Genomic DNA, 27,457 nt, shown 5'->3' with positions numbered 1-27,457 from the left:
ATTTGCTACTTTATACTTTCACGCCCCTGCAATTCATAGCCAATTATTGTGTTTTATACTCCACTACATGTACCTGACAAATTTAGTTACTAGTTACTTTGCAAATTTACCAATACAAAATATAATTGACAAATAAATTGTGATATAACGTGATATATGCTATTCACAGTAGTTAAACCAACTTTAACAGCTTTAACATTAAAGTGATGGCCACATAAATGCATTAATAATTATTATCCAATATAATCCCTTTGCCCACAGTGAATTTATCACCTTGCAGACCACATCCAGCCAGAAAGAAACAAAAGAGATGGTGGTATCAGAGGTGCAAAGGGTGGAGGAAGAGTGCTACAGGATCAGCAGCTTTGAATTAAATTAATTTCGAAGACTTATTACAGTCTGATGTTAGTGTCCTCTGTCTGTGTGGAATGCAGCCTCATTTAGTATCCAGTCATCACTGTTGCTGAGTTTCACATACTATATGGCTGTATTTCAGATCAAACAGCAACATCTGTGCACCTATATAAGTCATTGCTTATCTGATTTTGGAGGGTGAGACACAGAGAGATGCATTACAGTGATTACAAACTGAAATGTGGAGATAGCAAGTCTTTCAGTCTTTACACTGAACTGATTGCTTTTGCCTTTAACAAGTGAATCAAAAATGTGTATTTTTTGGTGATCTTCCTTCCTGTCGATAAAGGAGGATTGGGAAGGCCTTCAAGAGCTCAAACAGGACCCCTGCTGTACAAATGGGGTTATTGCAAACCTCATCAGAGCTGCACTTCGGCACCATCAAACACCCTTGGGGTGAACTTAAATACTGACTAGGTGACACCATCAGTATTAGCTGGTAAAGGAGACTGACAGCTAGTCCTCAAAAAGGCACTGTTTCCGCCTCCTGACAAGTGGACCAGCTGTCATGGTGTTTTCATTTCCCTTAGTCAAACACATTTTATAGACTGCATAGAACTCAGCCATCATGTTCAGTTCAGCCATGTGTAGTATTACTATACATATTTAGTTTTTTTCAGTTATTAAAGTGGTCAGTTGTCACAATAATAGTGTTATTGGCACAGCATAGATCTCCTCGATCTTGTACAGTTTTGCAGCTTACATTTGTGGATCACACAACATCTTTAGAAGTTTCCTCACCATTGCTGAAATAGGCAATACAATGAAATTATGTTTAAATTTCTCAAAGAGTTGGAGGCATATTTTATTACTCCAAGTTCCTCAAATCTTTAGTGTGTCAGTGTGCACACATCTATTTTATGAGGGTACTATTAGTGTTGACATTACAAATAGGACTCTTTGTATTTGATGTATATGAGAGACATTTTCAACAACAACAACAACAACAATGGTATCAAGACTAAACCTTTCAGGTAATGTGTAGAAATTCAGCTATTAAAAAGAAGTACATACCTGCAAGACAGAACTCACACAACAATGTTAAGTAAATACTGTCTTTCATCTTTTTTTTTCCAAAAAGTTGCAAGTTTTATTTATTTATTTTCTTCAATTTTGCCACTGTCATGCTTTAATGTGTTGAATTTCACTTCAGTCGTTTGTTAATCTATTTCCTGTGTAGGCCAACTTTCCATGCTTCTCTGTAATCTTCTTTTATTTGGGTGTTGATGTTGATCCCAAAACATATTTGAATTCATTTCCATTGAAGTAGGCGTATTCCAACCTTGCTTATGAAGTAACGATGAGAAAATATAACGGATCCAAATGAACCAATTATTGGGCAGTTCTCCCCCCTCACGTCATTCATGAATTAGCTGCTCTCAGAGAATGAACGTCCCAGGACCGCCTTCTCCTCAGAAACTACAATCCCAGAATGCCCTGCGCCTTTGGCAGCATTTCTTGTCGACGTGTGAAGGGAGGGATTCGGACACAAACAAATGTCCACGGGTTTGATGTCAGGCTACAGATAACCGTGACATGTCAGGCGGATTTGATAGAGAACTCCATGACATTTGAAACATGTGGCTCAAACCTGAAGAGATTCTGTTGAAAAACGCGTTTAAATTATGGGTCACCGAGAAGGATAATGAGTATTTCGTACTGCAAAGGAGACGGGGGTACGGAGAAGGTGGAGGCGGTTTGACAGGTAATGTTAGCGGTTATGTTAACGCCACCCTCGCATGTGTGTGGCAACCGCTGCGACTTCGCCAAACCACGTTAAAATAAACAAGTTTTTAATCGTGCTAACTCGCCATACATTGTCGTCGCTAACGTGCTTTCTGCCATATAGGGCGGGTGCTGCTGTATAGCGTACTCGTCCACAGGAAAATCCTCTCGTAGCAACAGGTATGGGAGACAGTTTATGTACTGAGCAGCTGGTTTCTCATGTCGACACGCCGGTTTTAAAGAGAGTACATTGGCTTATTTGGTTTGTTACAGCACTGAGTTAACAAGGAGGTCGCAATGGGGAAGGTCTGTGCGTTTACTCCACGGTGTATTTCCTGCTGATTTCACTGCCTGTGGTCGGGTTTCAGGATGTACGTCGCCCTGAAAACTTTGAGCCGCCGTTGTGTCTGATTTAGGCTCAAGTCACCCTAGCTGGCAGCTGCCAAGAGCAGAGTCAAAATCGTGCATTTTGGAGTAGTTAAATGACTGCCTGGCAGAGAGCAGTTTAGTCAGTTGGTGAATATTTGCACCACGTTGTCCCGTAGGCTTGAAATATCACAGAAAACCCTTGGACTGCTGCTCCCTGGACAGTAAATATGTCAGCACTGTGGTGGCATTGATGCTTAGCTGAGCTGACACACTCTAATTCAGGTTATATAAAGCTGTGCTAAAATGAGATGCAGTCTTTTAGCACGGAGGGAAACCCTGACAGTTGTTTTTGCAAACTGGAGTTGCAGCTATTGCTAGAATTATTGATTGATTTGTAAATTATTACCTACAGTCCATAACCCAGAGTTATTGGACTTGCAGTGATCTGAAGTTGAAAACCGTCATACGTGAGAAGCCAAAACAAGTTGCTTGTCCATTTCAAATGCTTTGTTGTTTATCAAAGTTGTTGACTATGTTCCTGTCCATCAATTACACGATTCAACTAATCATTTCAGCGCTAGGACGGATCTTTTGTAGATCTGGGACAACCGATTATTATAATTATTTGTGCTATTCCCTTATTGTAAGCCAAATAATAATGTGATTTAGACACAACCTGTTGTGGAAACCTAATTGCGTGACATTCTTTGCTAACTTGAAAGTTATTGTCACATAACAGGAGATAGATGTAGTGCTGCAGCCTCCAGTTTCTAACCACATGCACCAGCTGTGCAGCCGTAAGGCAATTAATAGATAATCAATGGTAATGAATAGTGTTCCAGCTGAAGACAAAAGGACCAGTGTCCTGTCTGGGTAGTTTAATGATAGTGGAGGTTAAATACTACCTGACTGTACCCAGCATGCTGCACTTGAAGCCCTCTCCAGCACAAGAGCTTTTTATGTCTAGTGTCTTTTATGTGTTTAAGTCTATCCCGGTCTGTGTGATGTTGTTCTACGCTGATGAGAACATAAATTATGTCAACTGTGTTTGATCCCTACTTAGCAGCTCCACTAGTAGAACATGTGGAGAGCCGATCCCTGTTCAGCGGGCAGGCCAGTGTCATGCTGATGCAGTGCATGAGTGTGGTTTCACTGCGACCTTGTTAATTATTCATGGAGGGCATGTCAGAGAGAAGTCGTGAAGGTAACAGATTTTGCTCATTTTAGTTGTTCGACTCTGACGTGGACCTGAGGGATCTTTGAGTTCTACACTGTCAGGGGTATGAAGGCCCAGTCTTCGATCCAAGTATACATGAGAGAATGACGTATTTGGATTTTAATAAAAGGTGGCTAAATTAGATTAAATTTTATTTATATTTTCTGGTGCTGTCAAATTGTGGTCTGTCAGTTATACACACACCTAGAGTTTGGGCCTTTAAAGAGAGGTTATATATGCTAGTTAGTTTTTTGAAAAATCACGTATATATCTGATCTCACATGGCTGAAGGTCGTGTGCAACAGTACTGCTTAAGAATATCAGTGTACTGTATGTTGCAGGCCTCCTTGTGGGAACTCTGGATACTGTGTTGGACTCCACATCCAAAGTTGCCCCGTACCGTATCCTACACCACACACCAGACTCACAAGTGTATTGGTCCATAGCATGCGGTATGTCACTGCGCTTTCATCTTATTCTGGCAAACATTTCAATAGTGCTGTCATACAACAAGGTAGAAGATAATGAAACTGAATTAAATCCGTCACTGTTACTGTACTAAGGTATAGTAAAATCAGAACCACAATGAAGCCAATATTCCCAAATGTAAGGTTAAGTTTAAAGATTTTACAGCAATACAATTTTTTGTTGAGATTTTAAAAAAAAAAAAGAAAAAGAAAAAAAAAGCCAAACCTGATATTTGACGTGACATTGGCTCTTGATGTTGGGTCAGGTGTCACCAAAGAGGAGATCATTCAGCACTGGGATTGGCTGCAGCAGAACATTATGAGGACACTCTTTGTTTTTGACTCCAGTGAAGACATCACCAGCTTCGTACAGGGCAAAATTAGAGTAAGAACATATAAAAGTCCTTTTATGTTTTTTTTGCAAATATACTTAATGTGATAATGACCCCTTGTATAACTATAACTCTGATTATTTCAAGTAAGTTAGTGATAGATTACACACAATGATTTTTTTTCCTTTGTTGATATAAACATGTTGATTTGAACACCTTTAAGGAAAACGATTCATTGTTTTGTCATCACTAGTAACCCTCGATGTTTAATGTGTTAGGGTCTCATTGCTGAGGAAGGGAAGACGTCCCTGGTGCTGGAGGACGATCCCGAGAAGTTCCGAGAAGCACTTTTGAGGTTTGAGAAGTGGTTTGAGCTGCCACCAGAGGAAAAGCTGGTCACATATTACTCGTGCAGCTACTGGAAAGGCAAAGTGCCCTGCCAGGGCTGGCTCTACCTCAGCACAAACTTTTTGTGCTTTTATTCATACCTGCTGGGAGCTGAGGGTAAGTCTTTGCTGTTCCATTTGTCCCAATAATGTTGACTGGTAGAAAAGAAGACTGTGACAGTTCCTAACGATCACTGTGGTGGAGTTTTATGGTCTGAAAGGAACATTCTTTGAACATTTTTGCATTAGAAAATAGCTCTAGCTCTAATGACTGTTTTCATAATTCTTAAAAGGCCATTATACTCTAGTGAACTGCATAGCAGGGGCAAACTTAAAAGGCAGTGTGGATAATGGATAACGCTCCTTTTCATGACACTGAGTGGCATTTGAAGAATTTTCACAATGATGCTGTGAATATTTATTTATTTATTTATTTTGTATCAGAAATTCTTTATAATGGCACCAGGAAGTGTGTTTTTCAGAGAGTTTGATATATTTTAATTAATTAGATACTGGACTTGGTTGGGCAAAAAGAAAACATAAATAAATCTATATATAACAGCACCCATTGACTCATTCATGACTCAGCTGTGAGCCTGATGACTGTTTTAATTTTCATTTTTTTGTGATGACTCTGCAGTGAAACTGGTGATCTCCTGGGATGAGATCTGGAGGCTGGAGAAAACCTCTAACGTTCTGCTGACTGAGAGCATCCATGTCTTGGCTCATGGGGAGGATCACTACTTCTCCATGCTGCTGCACCTTAATGAAACATTTGTGATCATGGAACAGCTGGCTGACTACTCCATCAAGCGACTTTTTGATAAAGAGGCCTTCCAGAGAGAGCCGGCGCTCTCTGACCCCCTGCAAATTACCAAGAGGTACAGTCTGTCTGCTACACTGCACAGCTTTACATGATCCTGTTAGAGCTGGCTGCCAGTTCGAAGAACCGGAGAAAGCATATAAGGTCTGACTGGAGTCAAAATGCATTTTTGTTTGTTTTAATCTGCCTGAAGTGGCAGGGAACTCATACGCGATGAAGCCATCGCCAGGTATTTCAAAATTAACTTTGCTTGTAGTTGCTTTACTTTGGTCGATGACATATACCAGCAATTGATTTGAGGATGATCTGCTAGAATCATGCTTTGTCATTTAGAAATTTAAATTATAAACACTGTAATGTAAGGTTGAACAAAATACTAATGTATACAGTATAAGTCCGAATATACACATGCACACATACACATACATATAGTAGTCTTGATAATACTGAAATAACCCAATAGTCCTGTGCCTAAAAGGATTATATGGAAGATGATGGTCAAGAGCACAAAAAAGAGGTGATATTCAGCTCACGACTTTACTTTCTGATGTGCTTCTCTCCCAGAGGCCTAGAAGCTCATGCGAAGAGTGAGCAGTTCCGGACATTTTTCAGACTTCCCAAAGAGGAAAACCTTTTAGAGGTGCACGAGAGCTTCCTGTGGGTGCCCTTCAGCCATTTTAACACGCTTGGCAAGATCTGCCTGTCCGAGAACTACCTGTGTTTCGCCAGCCAGGATGGAAGCCAATGCCATGTCATCATTCCAATGCGAGAGGTACTTGATTGATGAAAACACTGGCAGTAAGGTTCTGTTTCATATAGCACCCTGCATACTGATGATTAGCGCCTTTAGAAGTGACTTTCTATTCTGCCAGGTTGTTAATGTTGAGAAGCCAGACTCCAGCAGCAGGGCGTTAACAGTTTGTGTGCGTGGCAAGAGGGCGCTGCGTTTCTCTGAAGTGCGGGACTACCAGCGGCTTGCCAACACAATCCGTAGCAGATGTGGGATTAGTGCCAGCCCTCAGCACTCTGCTTCATCAGAGGTGACGTGTGCCATTTTCTGCACTCAGAGTTTGCTGTTTATTCTGGAGTTTGTAGTGGTGTCTGATGTTTGTGTTTGTCACTTAGGCCATACGAGGCGAGTGCCAGTCACTCATCAACCACTTTGAGGACAACCCAGAGGACGTAACACTGATGGTGGGACAGAAGGACAGCAGCAAGGCTGTAAGCACAGAGGCGCTCATGACTGTTTTCCACCCCCAGGATGTTGAAAACCTTGACCCCAAAATGGTAAATATCAGAGTTTTGTTCATATTAAACAAATTGCTTCTTTTCTCCAGCATTTTGTGGAAAACCACCACATTCACTTAGATTGCATTACACTATAGGATAGAAATGACACTGCAGGATAGGGTGTTCAGGGGATGGAGCTATAGGGATAGGGATGGAGCTAAATAAAAATGGAGCATATCTGTGTAGAAACACAACCATTTTTAACAGCATTGCAGAGGAAGAACAATAGCACTGTGGTGTATGCTAACTGTGTGTCTGACAGCTGAAGGAAAAGATGAAGGAACAGTCTTGGAACATCCATTTCTCTGAATACGGACGTGGCACGAGCATGTTCTTCAACAGGAAGACTCGAGACTTGATTGTTCGTGGTGTTCCTGAGGCCTTGAGAGGAGAGCTGTGGATGCTGTTTTCAGGTATTTTACGGAGCACACATTACTCTCACTTCAGTATGTACAGTAAGTGATCTGCGGTGTCAGTGATTTGTCGACGGAACCTTGAATGATTAAAAGTGGTCGCTCAACATAAATAATTAAGTAAAACATGTCGGTACGCATGTCTGCAGCATCTGTTTTTGGACTGACTGTGGTTCTGCACCTGCAGGAGCTGTGAACGACATGGCCACCCACCCCGGCTATTACACCGAGCTGGTTGAACAGTCTCTGGGCACAAGCACTTTGGCTACAGATGAGATCGAGAGAGACTTGCACCGCTCTCTGCCAGAGCACCCTGCCTTTCAGAGTGACACAGGAATCTCAGCTCTACGCAGAGTCCTTACTGCCTATGCATACAGGAACCCTAAAATTGGCTACTGTCAGGTACTTTGATTCCTTCAGAATTGTTTTTAACCAGCAGAAAAACCCTGATGGAGAGGCTTTGACTGAACTGCAGGAATAGTCTTTTACCAATTACTGTGTGTAGCCAGAAGTATGTTATCACAGAAAAAGGTACAATGAATGTGAAAAGCATGCACTCAGAAAACAGTAATCAGGAAACGTCAACCCAATTTGCTTTTATGATCAATCTTCATTTCTAGTGGGATGTTAAAAGAGATTATTCTTTGTTTTTGCTGTTTTAGATGAGGTGGCAGTAACGGTACAGGCTTATCACGTACAGTCTTAAAACCCATGTCTCCTTTACTGTTACTGGTCTTTTCAAGACACTGAGGAGTGCAGCAGCTCTGAAAAGCAGAGGTCAAAGGTCACAAGAGATGGACAATTTGAAAAAACAAAGCTGTGATGCTCCAAAAAACACACCCACTCATATATCTTTATACTGACTCTGCAGTTCACTCTGTACTTGCTTGCTTATGAAGTTCTTCGTTTTTTAGAAGCGTGTCCCTTTTTTTTCCCATTCAGGCCATGAACATTCTCACCTCAGTACTTCTGCTCTACGCAAAAGAAGAGGAGGCTTTCTGGCTCCTGGTGGCCGTCTGTGAGAGGATGTTGCCAGATTACTTTAACCGCCGAATTATTGGTGAGGGGAAGCAAAGGATGCTGTTCTCATACTATTTCTGCTGGTCATGAGATTTTGGTCAACTCTGAAATTGCTGGTCTTTCCTCAGGGGCTTTGGTCGACCAGGCAGTCTTTGAGGACCTGATTCGAGAAAACCTCCCCCAGCTGGTGGAACACATGACAGACCTGAGTTTCTTCTCGTCCGTGTCCTTGTCCTGGTTTCTCACTCTTTTCATCAGTGTCCTGCCCATAGAGAGCGCTGTGAACGTGGTGGACTGTTTTTTCTATGATGGCATAAAAGCCATTCTGCAGCTTGGCCTGGCCGTGCTGGACTACAACATGGAGGCTCTCATCAGCTGCCATGATGACGCTGAGGCCGTCACCATCCTCAACAAGTCTGTGTGAATGTTACCAAAGCGGGACTGATGTATTTTAAACACTCTCACTTGGTAAATGATTGTCTCTCTTTCTCTAATCGTGTTATTGCAGATTCTTTGACAGTGTGACAAACAAAGACAGTCCGTTGCCTCCGACAGTGCAGCAAGCTTCAGTGGGCAATAACGATAAAGCTTCCCACTTCAATGTGGATATCAGCGAGCTGATCAGAGAGGCCTACGAGGTACTGCAAGATTTTTCCATGTCAGTTTTATTCAGTGATGTTGCCCTTGTGATCGATTTAACTAACTGCCTTTCGTTTAGAAATATGGAAATATCCGTTCAGAGGAAGTGGAGAGTTCACGGAAAAGGAACAAACTGCATGTGATCCAGACACTGGAAGACACAACCAAACAAAATGTTGTAAGTGCTCATTGACCTCACAGTAGTTAGTAGTTGTAATTGCGCTGACTCTGTACCATTAAGGATGAATCGAAACCTTTTTTCAGATTCGAGTGGTTTCCCAAGAGGTCCGACTCAGTGCCTCACAGCTTGATGAGCTTTATAACTTGTTCAAAGTGAGTCAAAGCACTGACACAGTGTCTTCACTGTCATCACACCAAAAAGTCAGCTATTGAAAAACAAGAAGAAAAAAAAGAAAAGAGAAATGAAAACAATATACAATTGTTTCTATTCCCAGAGGCAGCATTTCCTGTCCTGCTACTGGACAATGAAGAGTCCCGCGTTGCTCCATCATGACCCCAGCCTGGCGTATTTGGAGCAGTACCAGTTAGGTTTCCAGCAGTTCAGTGTGCTCTTCTCCCTGCTGGAGCCTTGGGCTTTCTGCGCCAACAAGAGCACCCTCTCTCTCTGGGTCTTCCGCCTGATAGACGAGAACCAGGACGGCCTGGTCAACTTTAAAGAGTTCTGCTGTGCCCTTGGTAAGTTTGTACTCTGCTGTGATGCAGCCGTTTACTTCAGTATCCACCCTGCTGTAATTTCGAAAATACTTTTCCCACAGATACTTTCTACAGTGGATCTTTCACAAATAAGCTGAAATTCCTCTTCAAGCTGCACCTGCCACCAGGTGAGTGATAAACAAGTGATAAAGCTAACAAGCCAAAATGCCGCAGTGGTTCTGTGAACATAATTTAATCCCACACTGTTTGTGTTGTCTGGGTCACGTCTGTCCGTCTGTCTCTTCATAAACTACAAAATAGATGTGCATTAGTGTATCTTCAGCTTCAACCTTCATCCATTTCCACAGTGACCCTATGATCACTGTAGAAATGTTTCAGACTGCATGTACAGTCTCTACCATTACATCACAGCAATATCACAGAAGCGGCCTTAAATAAAACACAAGGTCAGATAGACATCAGTCTGTGGTCTGCACGGCTTGAAAATGTATGAGTTGTCAGTTTAATAATTCAGCCCATAACTCAGCATTTGTTGAGTGAGCATGTCGCCCCGTGGGGGAAATGAACTGTCCTCGAATGTGTGGCTCTTGTCTGCATGTTGTGGCAATGTGTGTGTGTGTGTGCGCTTGAGGGCAGGGGTAAGAATAGTCTGTGATGGGGGAAAGAACTTTGCCATGGCAACCGTGGGTGTGAGGAGCTGTAAGGGAATTTGCAGTGGGCTGGTTTCCCCATGAAGAGTGTCTGTGATGAGGAAGAAGTGCTCAAATTACAACTGACAGCAGCATCAGAATACTGAGTCACTGTTTGTGATGTGCCAGGCCAGAGAACATCAAGCAGCAGAGCTTGTTTTACGTCTCGTGGATTGTGCATATTGCCTCAGCACCAAGGACAGGTCCCACTTCCAATGTTCCCTCTGAACCTCACGTACTGAGCCATCACGGACTGTCTGATTTGTTTCAAAGCACGTTTGTGATAGTGATAGTAATATTTCTATGTTCAGTAAAGTGTGATAGTGGTATTTCTGACAGCCACACTCGCACCATGTTTTGGTTATTTTTCTTTATGATGCGAAGTTCCGTTTTCATCACATCACAACGCTGTGCCTTGTAGGTTTTACCCTTAAGCAAAATCCTAAGAGTTGTGAACTTAGGGAAGTGTGCTGAGACAGCTGAAAAAGTAAACACTTACTGACTTCACAGTGGAACAACCCTGAACCTGGACTGGACAGAGCAGGATCTCACATCAGTCTGACAGTGGAACTGAGCCAAACACTCCCACTGATTAAGGACATGAAATCATGTGCTATTGAGAGATGAGAGTCTGCAGGTTTACAGCTGCTGTTTGCACTTATCAGTTTGAGTCAGAGAGGAGGAGCTACGCAGCAGCATCATCATCTGGATCATAACTGCTTGTTGGTCTTGTTGTTAAATGTTTAAGTGCACCTCTAACAGCAGTGACTCACATGCAGCAGTATGAAATGCTGGATGAACTCACTGAGAACATCACTGGACTGGAGTGCTGAAAATTAGGATTGCGTTGTTAACATCTGTACAGTTGGGGTATGAATATGGATAGCACATGTTTTTTTTACATTTCATTTGGAAAATTGAGTCTTACAACTGAGGAAAAGTTACCACTCAAAGATTAACTCTTGTTTGGTTCCTGAATATCAGTTACAAATTTCACGGCACACAGACACACAGAACGACGGGCTGACTTGATGTTCCTCTGGCTCTGCCGCTCACATAGCACGAAGCTATCAGGCAAATATAATGACACTGTTGGCTTGTGAGGGTAATTGTTAAGTCTAGCAGTGCAAACTGACACGCATGCATGCACACGCACACACAGTCATTGATGGGGGTTGGAGCAAAGTTACATCTCAGATAACAGAGTGAGAAATGAAAATGATACAAGCAGGAAGAAGGGAAAGTATACCTAATTGGATGCTTAATTTACTTAGTTTGTTACGTGAATGTTTCTTTATCTGTGTTTATTTCTATGATAATAGTGTACATAACAGTTACCAGTTTATTAGCATCACTTATTGTAAATAGATTATTAAAAACCCATCTAAATGTAATGCAGTCTGCTACAGCAGATTTCAGTCTTTGACAGAACAAAAACCATCACGTTGTAAGATCCACGAAGCTGTCTGTCTCTTGTCGGGTTGTTTGATGGGATTACATTAGACTGCATCTAATAAACTGATAACTCAATGTACATGGACATGAATTTTTTTCTCTAACTGAATTCTTTAACACGTTTCATCTGCATTGCTTATGTGGATCCTGTTTCTTTACCTTTCCTCTCAGTGCCCTCACAGTCAGTGTCTTCTAGCTTTCACAGGTAGTCCTTTGCACTTAAAGGAACAAAGAATCCAGCACTTTATTCCAATGACTGAAGACTCTTCTCACTTGGGTAGACTCACTGGTTAGCCTCTTTACTCTTTCTTTTCCTTTTAAAGCTCAAATTTCACCTTTACTCTCTCCCCCTAAATTCTGTAACAGTTGTGTCTTGATGCTTGCCTGATGTCCTTGAATGCATCTATAGTTCTTGAAGCATTTCTCTGAAGGGTTTGTTGTATGTTTCAGCATTTGATCTTCCTGAAGATGGTGTGATAAGGAAAAGCCCTGAAAGAGGTAGCACTGCTTTCAAATTTATGTGAAATATCTGCGGCTATAGCAGAAATCTTTTGAATATTTTCATTTTGTGTGATAGTTTAGAGTATGTGTGTGAAATTGACAGGTAAAGGAAAGGTGGATCTACAGGCCTACCTGAAACAATGGCAAAATGAAATACTTAAAAAAGAGGAAACCATCAAGGACCTACCTCGAATTAATCAGGTAATTCAGTCCATGTTGTGTTTACTGACTAGAGACCATTTTCTTCCTGAAAAGTCAGATGATATATTGATTTATCTGAGGAAGCTCAACGTGTGCTTGTTTGTTTACTTTTTCATCTAAGACTCAGTTCATTCAGTTCTCCAAGACCCTGTACAACATTTTTCACGGCGATCCAGAGGAGGAGTCACTGTACCGAGCCGTGGCCCACGTTACCAGCCTTCTGCTGAGGATGGAAGAGGTGGGGCGGAGGCTGCAGGAGCCGAGCAGCCCCCCCGGGCCCACAGATCCTGCTGACACCCCTGCTTCTGTGGAGGAGGAGTCCTCACCCAAAGAAGCTTCGACGAGCCCGGAGAGCTCCGACACCTCCAGCTCCCGCAGCAGTCAGGAGGCGGGGCCTGACCTCTCAGAGACGGAGTGGTCGTTTTCTTTCGAGCAGGTCCTGGCTTCTCTGCTCAACGAGCCAGCCATAGTCCACTTCTTTGAAAGGCCTATCGACATTCAGACTAAACTGGGACAAGCTAAGGTTGCCCAGCTAAAACTAAGGGCAAATAAGAGAAGGGATACTTAAGTAAATTGATACTTTGCTGCCATTAGTTTCCTTCCTCCACTCGGATGGAGCGGAGGGTTTTAATGAGGCAGACAGTAAGATTACTGCTGAAAAGACACCAGGTTTGAAAATCTGTGGCACATATTTTAATGTGTGTGTGCATTTTCAGCCATCTGTGATGAAATTTATTCTCTCATGTAGCCACAGATTCTTCGATTTTAAGTTGAGTTTAAAATATTTGTCCCCTGTATGCCATGGAGCACGTACAGTATAGTCTATATTGTGTAAGGGACATGCAGTGCTGTCCAGTTCGTTCAGAAACAGAAGAGTCTGTCCTTTCCTCTGTCTCTGATGTCCTTCTTAGGTACAACTGCATAACAAATGACCTGGACAAGGTGACTGACACTCCTTGGGAATATCTCTACATATTTTCTCTGATTACTAGTCACTGCTGTAGTAAACAAAGTGTAAAAGCTGACGTGTCCTGTGACTTCAGTGTCTTTGTTCTTGGGCGACATTAGTCTTACTCTGTAAACGTATTGTGAGAAACACCAGCTTTTCAGTCAATACTGGCGTTGAACAAACAGTAGTGCAGTGAGTAAGGACAAACATTACTGTTGTCCCTGGAAGCCATACACTGATTCCAGAGATTGTCTCTTTATTGAGAGCATAAACGATTCAATTATTATATTACATGTGTGCAATAATATAAAAGGGAGGATTCTGTACTGCCATACACTCATCTGTCTTGTTCCTCCAACAGCGGCAGCAATGTTAAAGCATGACTGAAACTGTGGTCTGTAAAGGTGTAATGGTCTGAATGCCACAGCACTGCTGTAGGGAAATCTGGTTATGTTTGTCTTACTCTACATGTATGATATTACACCGTAATATAAGAGCAGAATTTGTACATAGAGGTCACTTCAGCTGTTGTTTGTTTATTGTGTTTATGAGGGTCGCATTGAAAATGTGAGATATGAGGTAGTGAACTGTTGTTGACACAACTCAATCCTTTTGAAGGACATTTTTGTTTTATCAAATCTCAGGGTGCAATTGTGTAAAATAAAAGGGAGAAAAGGGATATTTTTTCGACCTTGGGCAGATAAAGTATATGACTGAGTTATACATAGAGTACAGATGTCTGTAACGTTTCAAATATAGAGCATGTGTAGCATAGTTACTGGATTTGCCACATTATGCTAGCCTTCAATGAACAGCAACTATTCCAATAGAAAGCCAGATTTCACAGTATTTCAGTTGTTTTTTGTCTTGTTTGTTTTTGTGCATGTTCTGCTTCTTTTTTTTGTTTTTGTTTCTGTCTCAGTGAATCATTTTCACAGTTTTTTGGGATTCACAACTTGTAGATATGTCTGGATCTCTGTCAGATCTCAAAGGCTTTGGATTGCAAAAGGCCATGACCTCTTCAGCTGCAGCTTGTCTTCTCCAGGGGCCAAATTCACAAATTTATTGAGCTTTATTTCTGCTTGTGTAGGGGAAAGTGTCTTAGAAGCTTTTAAAGTGCAAGTGCAATTCTCTGTTTCCGATATTTTTATTATTCTGCTATTTGCTTGGAATGTTTTGTTGTTAGCTTCTTAATTAAGTCCTCGTTTTTCATTTAAGATTAGGACCAATCTGAAATATATTTCATTGTGTAATTCTTGGGTTATATTGTTTACATTGAGGATGTTCATTGAAAACACGCATTTGCACATTCATTATTCATTGGAATTGAAAAGACAAATATGTCACTTTACATGACCAGTGTAAAAAAAAAAAAACAAATCACCCCATTCACTTGTGATATGTGAGGTTTGATCAGTGACTTCAGTACCAAAAGCCATAATGAACCAGTACTGAGGACTCCAGGGCCTGAGTAGCTCATCATTTTGAAACCAGATCAATCAAAACACAAACTCTGCTCTGACCATGGTCTGAGTATTTAACTGCGACTGTTCCCCAGCAGTTTCACGCTGCCTTTGTAGCACCTCTGAACTTCAAGAAATGATTATGAAATGCAAACTACAGCCTCTTATCAAAGAGCGCGTTGTGGTCCTTCCACAAGGGTTTATTTCAGGACTGTTTTTTGCATGCTTAGTCTATTTTTTCATGAGTTGATATTATCTTATTTCTGCAGGCAGAGCTTTTGGAAAATGGCACTTGAAGTGATTTATCCCCAAATAGTTTGTGGTTTCCCCCTTGATAGAGAAACATGTTAAAGAAGATTAACTTGTGGGAACAGGGAAGGGAAAACCACAGGGTTAGAAATTGTCATTCATCTGGCACGCTGTCAGTTTTGCCATTAAGCATCAATGTATAAAGTACAGTAGGCATGGATAATGCTCCAGCTCCTACAGTAGTATATTGTCAATCGAGTCCTTATATGTGCAAATGTAGTTTTCAGCTTTTCTAGTCTGCAGCTTTTGTTTGAAAGCTTGTTTTTCAAATGATTGGAAGCATAGACATTTCTGTTGACCTGTTTGATTATCGTTTCTTTGTTTTATCTCTATATGGAGGTACTAGAATCAAGAGTGATCATTAATGTGGGTCATTGTGGGTGTCACCCGAAGCTCCTTAGACCTACACACACCAACATGAAATGAAACTGACTCGTGATGATGACTGGTACTTGTTTCTTTTTGTCTTGAGGGTCACTGGCTTCAGCCTGCTTATCTGTCAGTAAGTCGTGTTTATATTTGCTGATATGCATCTAAACAGCTTATCAAAAGGGATTTTATTGTATAATAAATGTAATCATGGCTTGACAACCAGACATTGTTCTAACATTTCTTGTTTGAGAAAGGACTGAGTCGGAATTTCCTTTGAAAAACACAATTTTTAAGTTGTCACAGGAGTGGAAGAAAGGTGGGTGTATGTACAATGAAAGACATTTGAGCCAGCTCAAACCAGGTGTGTAAAATACAGCTTTATATCTGAAATGGATTCTACTTACACATGTTGACCTGCGTAATGCAATTAGTAACATGCCCATGCTATAAATTTTTTTTGCTCAGTGCTTACAGTTATGCATGTTCACTACCAGGAACATTAAAACCTATTAAGTTGATGTAATGAACTTGTTAGCAATCGGACGCTTATTTACACATCCAGCAGTTATTTATCAACATTATAACTGAATGGCGTCATATTCACTCTTTCCTCGTAAATCTGCTACAAGGGACCCATTTCACATTGTCAACTCATACACTGTTAGTCTTAAAAATATCAATTATTGCAGTTTAAGAAGGTGGACAAGGCAGACCCAACTCATTAAATGCTTACTGTATCTGTCATAGTTGTTGTGAGAGAGGCCCCAGACTTCACCCACAGGTCTGGTCTTTGTAAATAGAAATACTATAAATACTATAAATACCTACAGTCTCTGGCATGTTTCCTGTCCAGATCTGTGGACACAAAAACCCTAAAGGGTCCCACCTCGTGTGTTACCTCAAAGTACAGTACAAATGTCAATTTTAAAGGAAACATTCTGGCATTAAAATAGCATGGTTTAATGATGGCCAATAAATGAGACCTTCAGAGGCACAGCATATTGTTTCTGCGTTGAAAATATGTCTGACTTGACTCAGGCCAAAATGTTCATGGAGGAGGTCATATTTTAAAGCTTTATTCACATAACGTTCAGTCACACAGACTTCCTGTCTCACACTGATGTATGATCTAATGTGACAGGTCGTCAAATGAAGCACACCTTTACCCTGGAATAAAATTGCTTACTTCTCTGGGATTTGGAATAAGTACGCCACTCAAGAAGATACATAATATTTTAACGCAAAAAATGTCCCATTATGCATGAAAATATACATATAATATATATGTCTACAATATACACTAAACTAACGCTCACTCACTTTCTGGTTGTTTATTCCACATCTTTATGGTGGCAGGATGTAAAGGCATTAGAAACCAACTTGATGACGAGTAGAGCATGTAGACAGAACAAAATGAATTATGGAGCCACCATGTACTAGAGGACAAGTTTAATGTATTAGGGAAATAGAAGCAGAAATCTTGTTTGTTATCCTTCAGGTCACTGTTTTCCATTAGTAGGTCCCATATTTTGACCAGAACCTCGTGCTTTATGACAAACGCTCGCAATCTAACCGCTCACTGGTGACACAACAGCAACAAAAATAGTCACTTTATGACCTGACAAATCCATGGGACCATGCGTTTGGACCCACAGTAAATCATCATCGACAGTGAAATGTCATCCTAAAGCGTGCACACTGTCTGTCTGATTTACGAGCAGCAGTGTGTCTCGGTGACGGATGGTCTCGGCGTATCAGTCAGGCTATTCTGGCTCTGAGATTTGGTTGCATATGGTTGTAACCCAGAGTTCACAACCTTAACCTCCGTCACCTGTTCAGCCTTGGCCTGTCAAAGGAGATCGGGCCACTCTGGATGTTTGAGAGTTCTTGTCTTGGTTTATGAGATTAATGGAAACTAATGGAGACCAAAAGGATTTCACAGACAAACTGTTCTGCCACGCCAAATAACAACTGTCTTGCTTCAGGGCTGATCTTTAATCATACATACCACCATTATATGTAATGTATAAAAAATATCATGTTTATTTAGACTTGCCCCCTCCACCCCCCCAAAAAAAGAAAAGAAATGAAACTATGAGTTTGAATAAGATGAACTGCAAGCTTCATCACTTCCAGTCAACAAGTATTTACAGTATGTGACTGTATGAATGGAACTATTGCTGCTGTTAAGAGTGTTGCAGGGCAGAGAACAGAAGATACATTGTACTATGATACCATGTTGTGTTATGATTGTCTTAATGATTTGATGCACAGCAGGTCTTTGGCTTTTTTGTATGTAGAGAGAGAGAAATATATACATGTATAAATATGTTTTAGGACATCAAAAGTGTTGGCAACAGCTTGTTATTGGTAGTGATGCAGAAGAAAGCTTTGGTCGCCTACCCCCCCCCCCCCCATTTCAGCCACACTTCTCCTCCAAGTGTACATGAGCGCTATTAATAGCAGCAGTTAGAAAGTCTTTGAAGCAGAGCCCTCTCACCAGCGTATGATGGTATGTGTTTTGGAAACGGGTCCATCCACCACATATGCAGTCTGTATGTGTTTGCTTCAGCTATTGGAAACCAAGAGGTTAAGACTGATGCTCCATGCAGACAAAAAATAACAGAGAGCAAACGGAGCAAATTGTATCAAAGCAGGGTCTGCACAACATCACGACAACATTACACAAATCATCACAGAATATGCATACAGTAGTGATGTTTGTATCCGAAAGCCTCTGCATGTTTGGGCTGTTTTATTTAAATATGAATTAGAAATGGATGATTTCTAGCCCTCCCTTCACATGACAGTCACCATCTCTCATCCAATCAGAATCGTCTTTGGTCCTGGTCCTGATACTATGTGATGAATATTTGGTGTCATTTATTAACTGTGATCAACTTTGAAACATTTGCCATCTTATAAGAGGTTGTGTGAATACCAACATAGCTTGGCTCTAAAATATTTATTGAGCTATAGCTGATTAATACATTTTTATGGCTGCAGTTTTTATCACCATCAGACCATCATCGTCCTGCCTCTGACAGACTACATCTGTGACATTTTTGTGACAGGTGAGAAAGAAATGGATGTTATTTTCAGCCTCTCTCTGATCACAGTAAATCCGATATTGTGACATAAATGCTGACACAACACTCATTTGCTGCACATCAGTTTAATCAAATTACACGGTCACAAATAAGCAAGTGTAATAATTAGATGTTTGTGTATATCAACATTTTGTAGAAAATCCACATAAACAGTACTGCCTGCGTTTGACTGATCAAAGCAAGTATTCAATGGGAAAACTGATAACATGTTTTAAGATGGTAAACTATGTGGCTCCTAAATTATACTTTAGTGTGTGTCACTCTAAAGTTTAGTAATGCATTGTGGGTAATCCACATTTACAGCAGGCAGTAATATGGTATAATCAAATTACAATAAAAGGGTCATTCTGTCTATTCTGTAACAACAGTTTTTTGCTTTTAATTTTTTAGGTAACTTGCTTGTAAACAAAATAATTCTCAAGTTGTCTGCATCACAATCACCCACACATATGCAAGTCCATTCATGTCGAAACTACTGAGCTATTCATCCAAAACCATTGAGTGAAAAACAGATTTGAGCGTCAATTCATCTGCAAGTCAACATATCATCAAAAATCAGGATCTAATCTGCAGACACGGGACATTTGCCAGCAGTGCCAACAAAGACTTGTGGGTGTAGTGAGTGGTGGTCTGAGAAATTAAGACTTTAAGATACGATTTAAGTGAGAAGTGAAAATTCCTTTAATTATTGTCAAAGTTGTAGCTGTCATGTGCAAACTCACACAGCAGAGTAACATTTATTCAAGTGTCACCACATCAAATCCTGCCTTCCAAGTAATGTTATGTTAGTTGCTCTCTTTCAGATTTAGCAATGGTTTTATTCATATGGTTATGTCCCTGCACTCAAACTCTGTGTGTGCTGTCAAATCCTGACTTGCAGATGGAGCACGACTATGATCTGTTTTGTGTTCTCTCAGCAGTTTTGTCTCTAATAGTCTGCCATATTTTCGCAGGCTGATGCATGTGGGTCCTGAGTCCTGGTTGAAAACACAGGAAGTCATTAGATCTTCAGGTCATCCAGCCTGCTCTTGTTATTGCTGTGCTTGCTTGACTGACTGTTTCTGCGCTGATTTTCAACAGGCAACTCAAAGACGGGGCTGGAGAGTTTGCTCTCCTTCACGACATCTTCCTCTGCTTTTCCTTTTCTTTCCACAGCCATATTGTCTCTGTTCTGCTTGTAAACCACTTTGCTGTTGTAAGGACTGTAAGCAGAGTTTGGCTCTGCCATGCTGTACTTTGAGTCTGCTGGAAAAGGTTCAGGCACTGCAGGATGACCGGCAAAGTAGTTATAGTTTGGAACAAAGGGCACGACGGCCTCAGTTAGGGCCTTGGGAGCCTGACTCGCAGCCTGTGATCTTCTGTAGCGAAGGCCCTGGTGACACTTTGTGAAACCTAGATGATACATTTCCACCAGGTTAAGCAGCAGGGAGATGCAGGCCACAGCCAGCATGAAGAGGATGAAGACCGTCTTCTCAGTGGGTCGAGAGATGTAGCAGTTCACCACATTAGGGCAAGGCCAGCGGTCGCAGGTGTACATTGGCTTGAGCTCAAAGCCGTACAGGAAGTACTGACCCACAATGAAGGCCACTTCAAACAGGGTCTTGAAGATAATGTTGAAGACGTAGGTTCTCAGAAGTGCACCTTGCAAACGCACGTGGCCCTGGTTGTCTTTAACCGGGGCTTTCTTGGTCTTGCTGCCAAGTAACTGATGCTGCTTTTCAATCTGGGCAGCAAGGTCCTTCTCTTTCTGTTTCTCCTTTTCCTCCATGCGAACCAGATGAAGGATGTGGCCCAGATAAATGAGAGTTGGCGTGGAGACAAAAATGATCTGCATCACCCAGAAGCGAATGTGAGAAATGGGGAAGGTCTTGTCATAGCAGACATTCTGACAACCGGGCTGCTTGGTGTCACACGTGAAGCCGGACTGCTCGTCGCCCCACACCTTCTCGGCGGCAGCTCCCAGCACCAGGATGCGGAAGATGAACAGCACCGTGAGCCAGACTTTGCCCACAACGGTGGAGTGTTCCTGGGCACTCTCCAGCAGCTTCCCCAACAAGTTCCAGTCCCCCATACTGGCTCACAACTATAGACTTACTTTTATCCACAAAACCAGGAGAGACACTGTAAGGAGAGAGGAAAAATATCAAGTGAAATAAACACACAGAAATGTGGCCGACTTTGGCCTCATCATTTAAACAGACTTGGTATAATAAGTCCTGAAGTGACACATCAGGCATTTTTTTTACATGATTACATTGTGAATCTGTGGTTGTGATTTTTCCCTTGTTTAACCTTTCAGAAATACACTACATTATAGCACAGAGATATTTAAAGCTGTATTTCGTTTGAATGATAGATTCAACATTCAGTCTCCTTTTAGTTCCACCAGCTCCAGAGGGAAATTTAGCTGTTAAATGCGACAGATATTCAGTAGGTAGTTGTTTGTCTTTGTCTTGTCTCTAGTTTGTCTCTAGCTGAGCAGGTTGCATACAGTGGATGTTTTTCCTGAAAACAGCTGCTTGCTGTGGCCTTTAAAAACACTATGGGAGGGATGAGAAAGAGCAGTACAGCTGTAAAACTGAACCAATCAGCTGAAAGAGGTTAATATGTTAAGATGCTACGCTTTCCCATTACACATTGTCACTTGATCCAAAAATGTTGATTCTGGAAGCTAAAAAGAATGGAGTCACTAGGATCCAAATAAACCTGATATCAACACAGAATCTAACTCTCCTATGCATGGAAAAAAATCTGATTTGTCGTCATTTAAACTGACATTCTTTGCATTATTATTATAACAGTTAAGTTGTTTGCAATTTTGTCATGATAATCTTATTATGGATTATAAACTCCTCCCACAACCAAAGGCTGCTGTATTTCAGAAAACCCAGAAGCGACTTACCAATAGGAACATTGATTGATCATGAATTCGCTGTTTGTACTCCCAGAGGTTGTGTGCTATCCACTGTTAGTGTAAGTTTTAAAAAGAGCCAGAACACAGCTCACAGTGTGTGAGAGAAAGCCCCGCAGCAGTCTGAGGAGACTCTCAGCGCCGGCCTAGATCTTGTGACACAGTACCCAACAGCGCTCCCCAACTCCAGAATTAGGTTTCTAGTTTAGATTTCAACACCTATTGATTACAACATACCGAAATTTATTTTTAAAAATAGTTGTACTTGTCCTTTAGAAGTAGGTATCAGTGATCTGTAGAAGATAGTGAATCTGACCACCTGTTTGAAATTCATAAAGATTGCCAGCCAGGAATGAGTGGATGTGGGAAACCAGTATTTGGGTTTCCTGGATTTCATTCATAAACGTACACCTAGCTGAGCTATATAAAGATAATGTAGATTGCTACATTAACTTCAGAACTGTGATCTGTTTTCTGGATTGTTAAGTAAGACATTCAGAGTAACCGTGGGTATCTTCATTAAGACAGTCATACCTGATAATGTTCATCTCCTGCAGCAGTGCAGATCCAGAGTCACTTGGTGATTGAGCCTCTTCAGTTCAGAGAGGCCATCTTCTCCTGAAGCACTGAGGGAACTGCAGAGCCAAGATAAACTTCTCTCAGATAGTTTTCACTGTGATCCCGCCTGCTGCCTTCCCACTCTAACCTGATCAATGGCCAGTGTTCAACAAGCCACCACAACTACAGCCCTGTCTGGCCTCAGTGTGAGCGCAGATGAAAACATTCCCGCTTGAACAGAAGTATAAATCCCCTCGCTAAAAAGGTGTTTCTGTTCAACTGAGTGGCAGCTGAAGAGTCCAGTGAGGATGCAGGTTAGTCTAACATGTCAGTGGGCTCTAAATATAATACACAGGGAAGGGAGTGGCTTTGTTGTCACCCTCATGGTGATCCTACTCCTGACTGAGTGGATCAGACGCTGTGGAAACCTTCCCTCAGAGCTGCAGTCAGCGGTCCAACTTGCTGAACTTTCTTCAGTTTCATCTTTTCTCTTTGAGATGTTGTTTTATCTCCTCATTTAAATTTGCCTTCAAAACACACAATCTGCAATAAAATATGTTGCATATTGCGCTGCCAAAAAATTCAGCACACAGTCACCACTGGCACAAATCACAGACAGCAATAACAGATTGGAGGGATTTGCTGTTGGTAGAGTACTACTAATATGTTTCTTGTCAATCTGAACTCTATAGATGGAGTGTGTTGACGCGTTCCCTAAAAAGAAAAGCGCCCTCATGCTCGGTCACGGCAGGTCCAGCTGTCCACGGGGTCGACCGCTGTCACCCGCACACTGACCCCTTACAAGGCAAAGGCTATTGATAACCCAAAACTCTGCACTCTGGCCTTCAAAAGGAGAACTTAATCATCCTGGGACATTTCCTGACAGGTGGCATCACGGCTCCGAACAATCTCACGTCTAAGGATGGCGACGCCACCACCAAATGTGTGATGAAGTTTCATTCATGATTCAGTCACACCGCTGACAGCTGGGTAGAATCACGGAAAAGCAGCACCACACTGACTGCGGCTTAATTTCTCCTCTCTGATGACTGCTGCTCTCTGGTGACAGACAGGAACTATTTCCACTTAATCAGGAAATCCTATGCAAATACTACTGCAGCCTCTTATATGTAAGAGCAATTATTGGACAATTTGAGTAGCCGCAGACATTTCACATGAGTCATTTCAATGTGTGCACGTTTCACATATTTGTTTGGTGAGAAAACAAAAATTACACGATTACACAAATTCTGGTTGATTTTATTCAGCTGTGCACTGACAGAATATAAACATCCAGCCTGAAAATGAATAGATTCAGATAACGTGTTTAGCAATCAGTAGTAAACTTCAGGGAAAAGAAACAAACTTTGCAATTCAAGTTATTTTTTTCCCCCCTGTGAATTATTTTTATCCACATGAAGCACAAGAATCTGTGTTAAACAAACATTGTGTCATTTAACATTTATGAAACGCAACTTGCTTTCCATGTATTAGTAATAGCAATAATAATCGCTATAATAGTTAAATAAATAAATAAAAATAACCCCCCCCCCCCAACTTTCTTAGATTCAAGTCATCATTTGGGGGCAGTCATGATGTAAATAATAAAATGTGATCATTTTAAATACCCCAAATATCATTACATCGCGTGTCAGGCACACTTTTCTGACACAGTGTGATGACTTTACAAAGCATGTGACAAGAAGTGATGTTCCCATGAAAAATTATTGTTTTTTTTCTATACAGTCTTTGGTGAGAACACTTTGTGTATTATGCTTACTTGTCTGAATACTACTTTCCCCCACTCTGACACTGAATGCTTGTCACTGAGGTTATAAACCACTAAATGTATCATCACCACGTCAAACTGTATTGTACAGTATGTTATATGCACCTTTTCCACAAGTTAAATAGCTGGCTGTTACATGGATCTAAGGCCTCCTATTTGTCCCTTTATTCAAGTATGCAATATGTGTTTGTGATTAGTAAGAGCAGAGTTTTTGTTGGATCCAAGCCCCCATACTCAAGTCTCCAGCATTGTGCAAATGCTTACTGCAAGCCTTCCCCACCAAGAAGACCACCTCTGCAATGTTGAGCAGAATACAAACCCCTGACGCTGCCAGCATGAACACGGTGAAGACGGTCTTCTCCGTGGGCCTCGACACGAAGCAGTCCACTGTGTTGGGACACGGGTACGAGTCACACTTCACCAGCCGGATCATCTTGTAACCAGGGTAGATCATATAAAAGACGTACATGAAGGTGACCTCGAAGACAATACGAAACAAGAGGCTGATGACGTACGTCCACCAGAGAGCCCCTGTGATTTTCATCTTCTGGGTCTTTATCTGCTCCAGGTCTTTGGGATTGGTCCTCCCCGACAGTTTGTAGATCCTCTTGTCGACGTGGCGCCGGTGGGCCACGTGCATGGCTACCAGCAGGGCAGGAGTGGAAACCAGGATGAGCTGGAGCGCCCAGAGGCGAATGTGGGAGATGGGGAAGAAGTGGTCGTAGCAGACACTGTTGCAGCCTGGCTGCTGCGTGTTGCAGGTGAAGCCAGACTTCTCGTCTCCCCACACGCTCTCCGCGGCAACCACCAGAACCAGGATCCGGAAAATGAACAGGACAGAGAGCCAGATGCGACCGATGCCTGTGGAGTGTCTGTTCACACCGCTGATGACAGCATAAAATGATGCCCAGTTCATCTTTGGTTCCGGGTCTGATGGAAAAAGTGCAGAAACCACATCAGAGCTGAGAGAGTATTGTGCTGACTGTTTTCTTTTTTATAGTTTAAGTTTTTGCGCTACGTAATGCAACACAGGATAAAACAAACCTACAGTAAATCACAGTTAATGCACATACAAGTGGATAAACATTTTCCTGCTTTGCATGTCTCTGTTTGTCTGTTTCTCACCAAAAAATAAATTTACAAAATCATGAAACTATCTGTGATTATGATTAGTCCCTGATCCCAAATATTTAATTATTTAATTTTCACAGTTATTAAAAAAAAAAGAAAAAAAAACAACACAAACCCTTTGGCCACTGTTGAAATGCTGAGACTGATTTAGGCAAATTAACAAAGCAATGTGTTCTTGTTTTCACTTCATACCTTGCATATTATATCCTCAAAACCTTTAGTTGAAACCAATCACCAACAGATATTTCTTTAATTAAACTAGCATCATTACGTAACAATTGTGCTGATGGTCAAGAAAGCAAGCAATATGAAGATGTCACTGTGGACTTGAGGACTGACAATTTTTCAACATTTTCTGTCATTTAATGTTAATTGAGAAAATAATGGTCAGATCAGTCAGTAATGAAAAGAATCAGCAGCAGCAGCTGATTGCGTATATCACAGAAGAAATGCTCAGAGGTTGCAGGGTCAATTCCTAACCCTCTTATATACTTACATACTAATCCAAATGATGCTGTGCTCACATCGGACAGTTTAGTTCCGGCAGCTAAGAAAGCAGTATACTCAAAAGTGAGCAGGGCATTCTGGATAATTACACTTCCAGTTTTCAACTTTTCCATTCAACCAAATTAGTAAATCAAAGTTTTGTTTTGTTATTTTTTTCAAAGTCTAGAATTCATCATTCAATCCTAAAAAACATCCTAAAAGTTTTATCTCCACTGTGCTGATCTTTACTGTGTCACCTGTCATGCTTGAATTTCTGGTCTAGTATGAATGTCAGAGTTGTTACCCGGCTCAGCAGGAGGTGTAAGAGGCATAGGAGGCAGCGTGGAGGACTGTGTTGACCCTCTGGTTTGGCATGGATGTGAATCCAGAGAAGAAGGAAGCCTCTCTGCCCCCCCTGTGCAGTTGGCAGGCCACTTAAGAGTGCCACACTGAAGTCTGGCACCATGCGTCATGTGACATGCTTTAACCAGTCACCATGGTGTAGCATGCAAAGTGGACATCTGCACCCAACCTAACGGTGTCTGTAACGCTCACTAATTCTTAGCAGGAAAATGATCTGCGGCCCAAAAGGTGTCTCAACGTCCATGAGAGAAGAAATCATCTGGTTCTGAACTAACGATGATTCAGAGAACATGAACTGAAGTTCTACCTTGTGAATGGCTAAAGAGTGTTTCTTTGATTGTCACGCTAACAAAAGCAACATTTTTTGGATTAAAGTCCTAGAAAAACTTATCTGTTTGAGTGCTGCAATTTTATCTGTGAGTGCATATGCAAGTCTTTGGTGAGGAATTTTCCAAACTCTTCTGAGTAAAGTTTAGACCTAACAGTCAAGCATGAACTTGCCATAAGTACATGAGCTGAACACACACTGAAAACAAAGTGTCATTACATGATCTGTTAACAGAGTTAGAAATGAAGCAGACTTACCTTCAGCTGTAGCTCGGAATAAAGCACATCCAAAAACATTTATGTTGACGTTAGCAGATTTTTTTTCAGTGTGCGACTGTGAACAGGAGTATCAGAGCACCATGACTTTGCATTGCTAATGATTTCTCTCACACTAGCCACTGCCCTGCACTGGAGAGGTCATATGCTTCTGTGCACAGTATTTGCATACAATAGCCCCATTGACACGGGCCAAACAAACAGCTTCAGAATTCAGATCAAACATTTTAATTTCTGCCCGGGTTGAGGAATCTGTGTGGGGACAGCAGTGTGTCCTCTCATCCTCATTGTGCTGTGTTGTGCAGAGGAAGTGGAGGCCGTTTTTGACGCAATATGGAGTAAAACATAAAGGCCTAAAACAAAGAATAAGTCAGGAAATCTAAAGATAAGAGGACAAGAGTTTATTATCATAATAATCAGTCTCTCATCTAGTTTTTCTCCACAGACGTTACATCCACGTCGTTGCTGCCCTCCTCATATTTAATCACTGATTTAATCTGCTCAGTCTGAACACAGTTTGACGTATTGCTGCGGAGTTGAAGGCTTGTTTGTTTTTCTTTCTTTCTTTTTTACCGAATAAGCTCTTTGAGTCACCATTTTTAACACTGAGATGTTTAGGTAGCTCCTATCAAATACACTTTTTGAAAATTACTACATGATTATTTTCACCTGTAGGAAGTCACAGACACACGGAGCACCTGAAGTTCCCTCACAATAAGCTTCGCATTCCCTTGCAGTTACAGTATACAATAGAGGACACGATATACAATATCACAACAAGGGTAGTGACAGCACACA

At 41.4% G+C, this 27,457-nt stretch overlaps 3 protein-coding genes across 4 annotated transcripts; 1 reads left to right on the top strand and 2 right to left on the bottom strand.

Moving 5' to 3' along the window:
- Positions 1-1,839: 1,839 nt before the first annotated feature.
- On the top strand, positions 1,840-15,932 carry tbc1d8b (TBC1 domain family member 8B). Of its 2 annotated transcripts, XM_046410585.1 has the most exons (21): positions 1,840-2,119; positions 4,066-4,176; positions 4,458-4,576; positions 4,802-5,027; positions 5,550-5,790; positions 6,297-6,504; positions 6,605-6,772; positions 6,858-7,019; positions 7,285-7,435; positions 7,623-7,837; positions 8,378-8,495; positions 8,584-8,869; positions 8,964-9,093; positions 9,174-9,272; positions 9,359-9,427; positions 9,550-9,790; positions 9,871-9,936; positions 12,110-12,202; positions 12,364-12,411; positions 12,518-12,615; positions 12,737-15,932. In XM_046410585.1, the coding sequence occupies exons 1-21, from the start codon at positions 1,993-1,995 to the stop codon at positions 13,181-13,183; spliced, it is 3,423 nt and encodes a 1,140-aa protein (XP_046266541.1). In that variant the 5' UTR covers positions 1,840-1,992; the 3' UTR covers positions 13,184-15,932. The 2 variants fall into 2 exon arrangements, with proteins under 2 accessions (XP_046266541.1, XP_046266542.1); XM_046410586.1 differs by lacking the exon at positions 12,110-12,202 and having other exon boundaries at positions 1,842-2,119.
- Positions 15,933-19,662: 3,730 nt separating this feature from the next.
- On the bottom strand, positions 19,663-20,900 carry gja2 (gap junction protein, alpha 2). Its single transcript, XM_046410588.1, has one exon. It carries the CDS (start codon positions 20,887-20,889, stop codon positions 19,819-19,821), a length of 1,071 nt encoding a protein of 356 aa, XP_046266544.1. The 5' UTR covers positions 20,890-20,900; the 3' UTR covers positions 19,663-19,818.
- A 2,959-nt stretch (positions 20,901-23,859) lies between these two features.
- On the bottom strand, positions 23,860-24,998 carry gjb1a (gap junction protein beta 1a). Its single transcript, XM_046410796.1, has one exon. It carries the CDS (start codon positions 24,990-24,992, stop codon positions 24,270-24,272), a length of 723 nt encoding a protein of 240 aa, XP_046266752.1. The 5' UTR covers positions 24,993-24,998; the 3' UTR covers positions 23,860-24,269.
- Between the last annotated feature and the right edge of the window lie 2,459 nt (positions 24,999-27,457).

Source organism: Scatophagus argus, chromosome 14, assembly GCF_020382885.2.
Source record: "Scatophagus argus isolate fScaArg1 chromosome 14, fScaArg1.pri, whole genome shotgun sequence".
NCBI lineage: Eukaryota > Metazoa > Chordata > Actinopteri > Scatophagidae > Scatophagus > Scatophagus argus.
This window is presented reverse-complemented; position numbering and strand designations above follow the sequence as displayed.

Bases quoted from the DNA above. Each gene is read 5' to 3' on its own strand.
- gjb1a (XM_046410796.1), bottom strand. From the start codon at position 24,992: ATGAACTGGGCATCATTTTATGCTGTCATCAGCGGTGTGAACAGACAC.
- tbc1d8b (XM_046410585.1), top strand. From the start codon at position 1,993: ATGTGGCTCAAACCTGAAGAGATTCTGTTGAAAAACGCGTTTAAATTA. The intron at 6,505-6,604 runs GTACTTGATTGA...CTATTCTGCCAG, and splicing joins TCATCATTCCAATGCGAGAG to GTTGTTAATGTTGAGAAGCC. The intron at 7,436-7,622 runs GTATTTTACGGA...CTGCACCTGCAG, and splicing joins GCTGTGGATGCTGTTTTCAG to GAGCTGTGAACGACATGGCC.
- gja2 (XM_046410588.1), bottom strand. From the start codon at position 20,889: ATGGGGGACTGGAACTTGTTGGGGAAGCTGCTGGAGAGTGCCCAGGAA.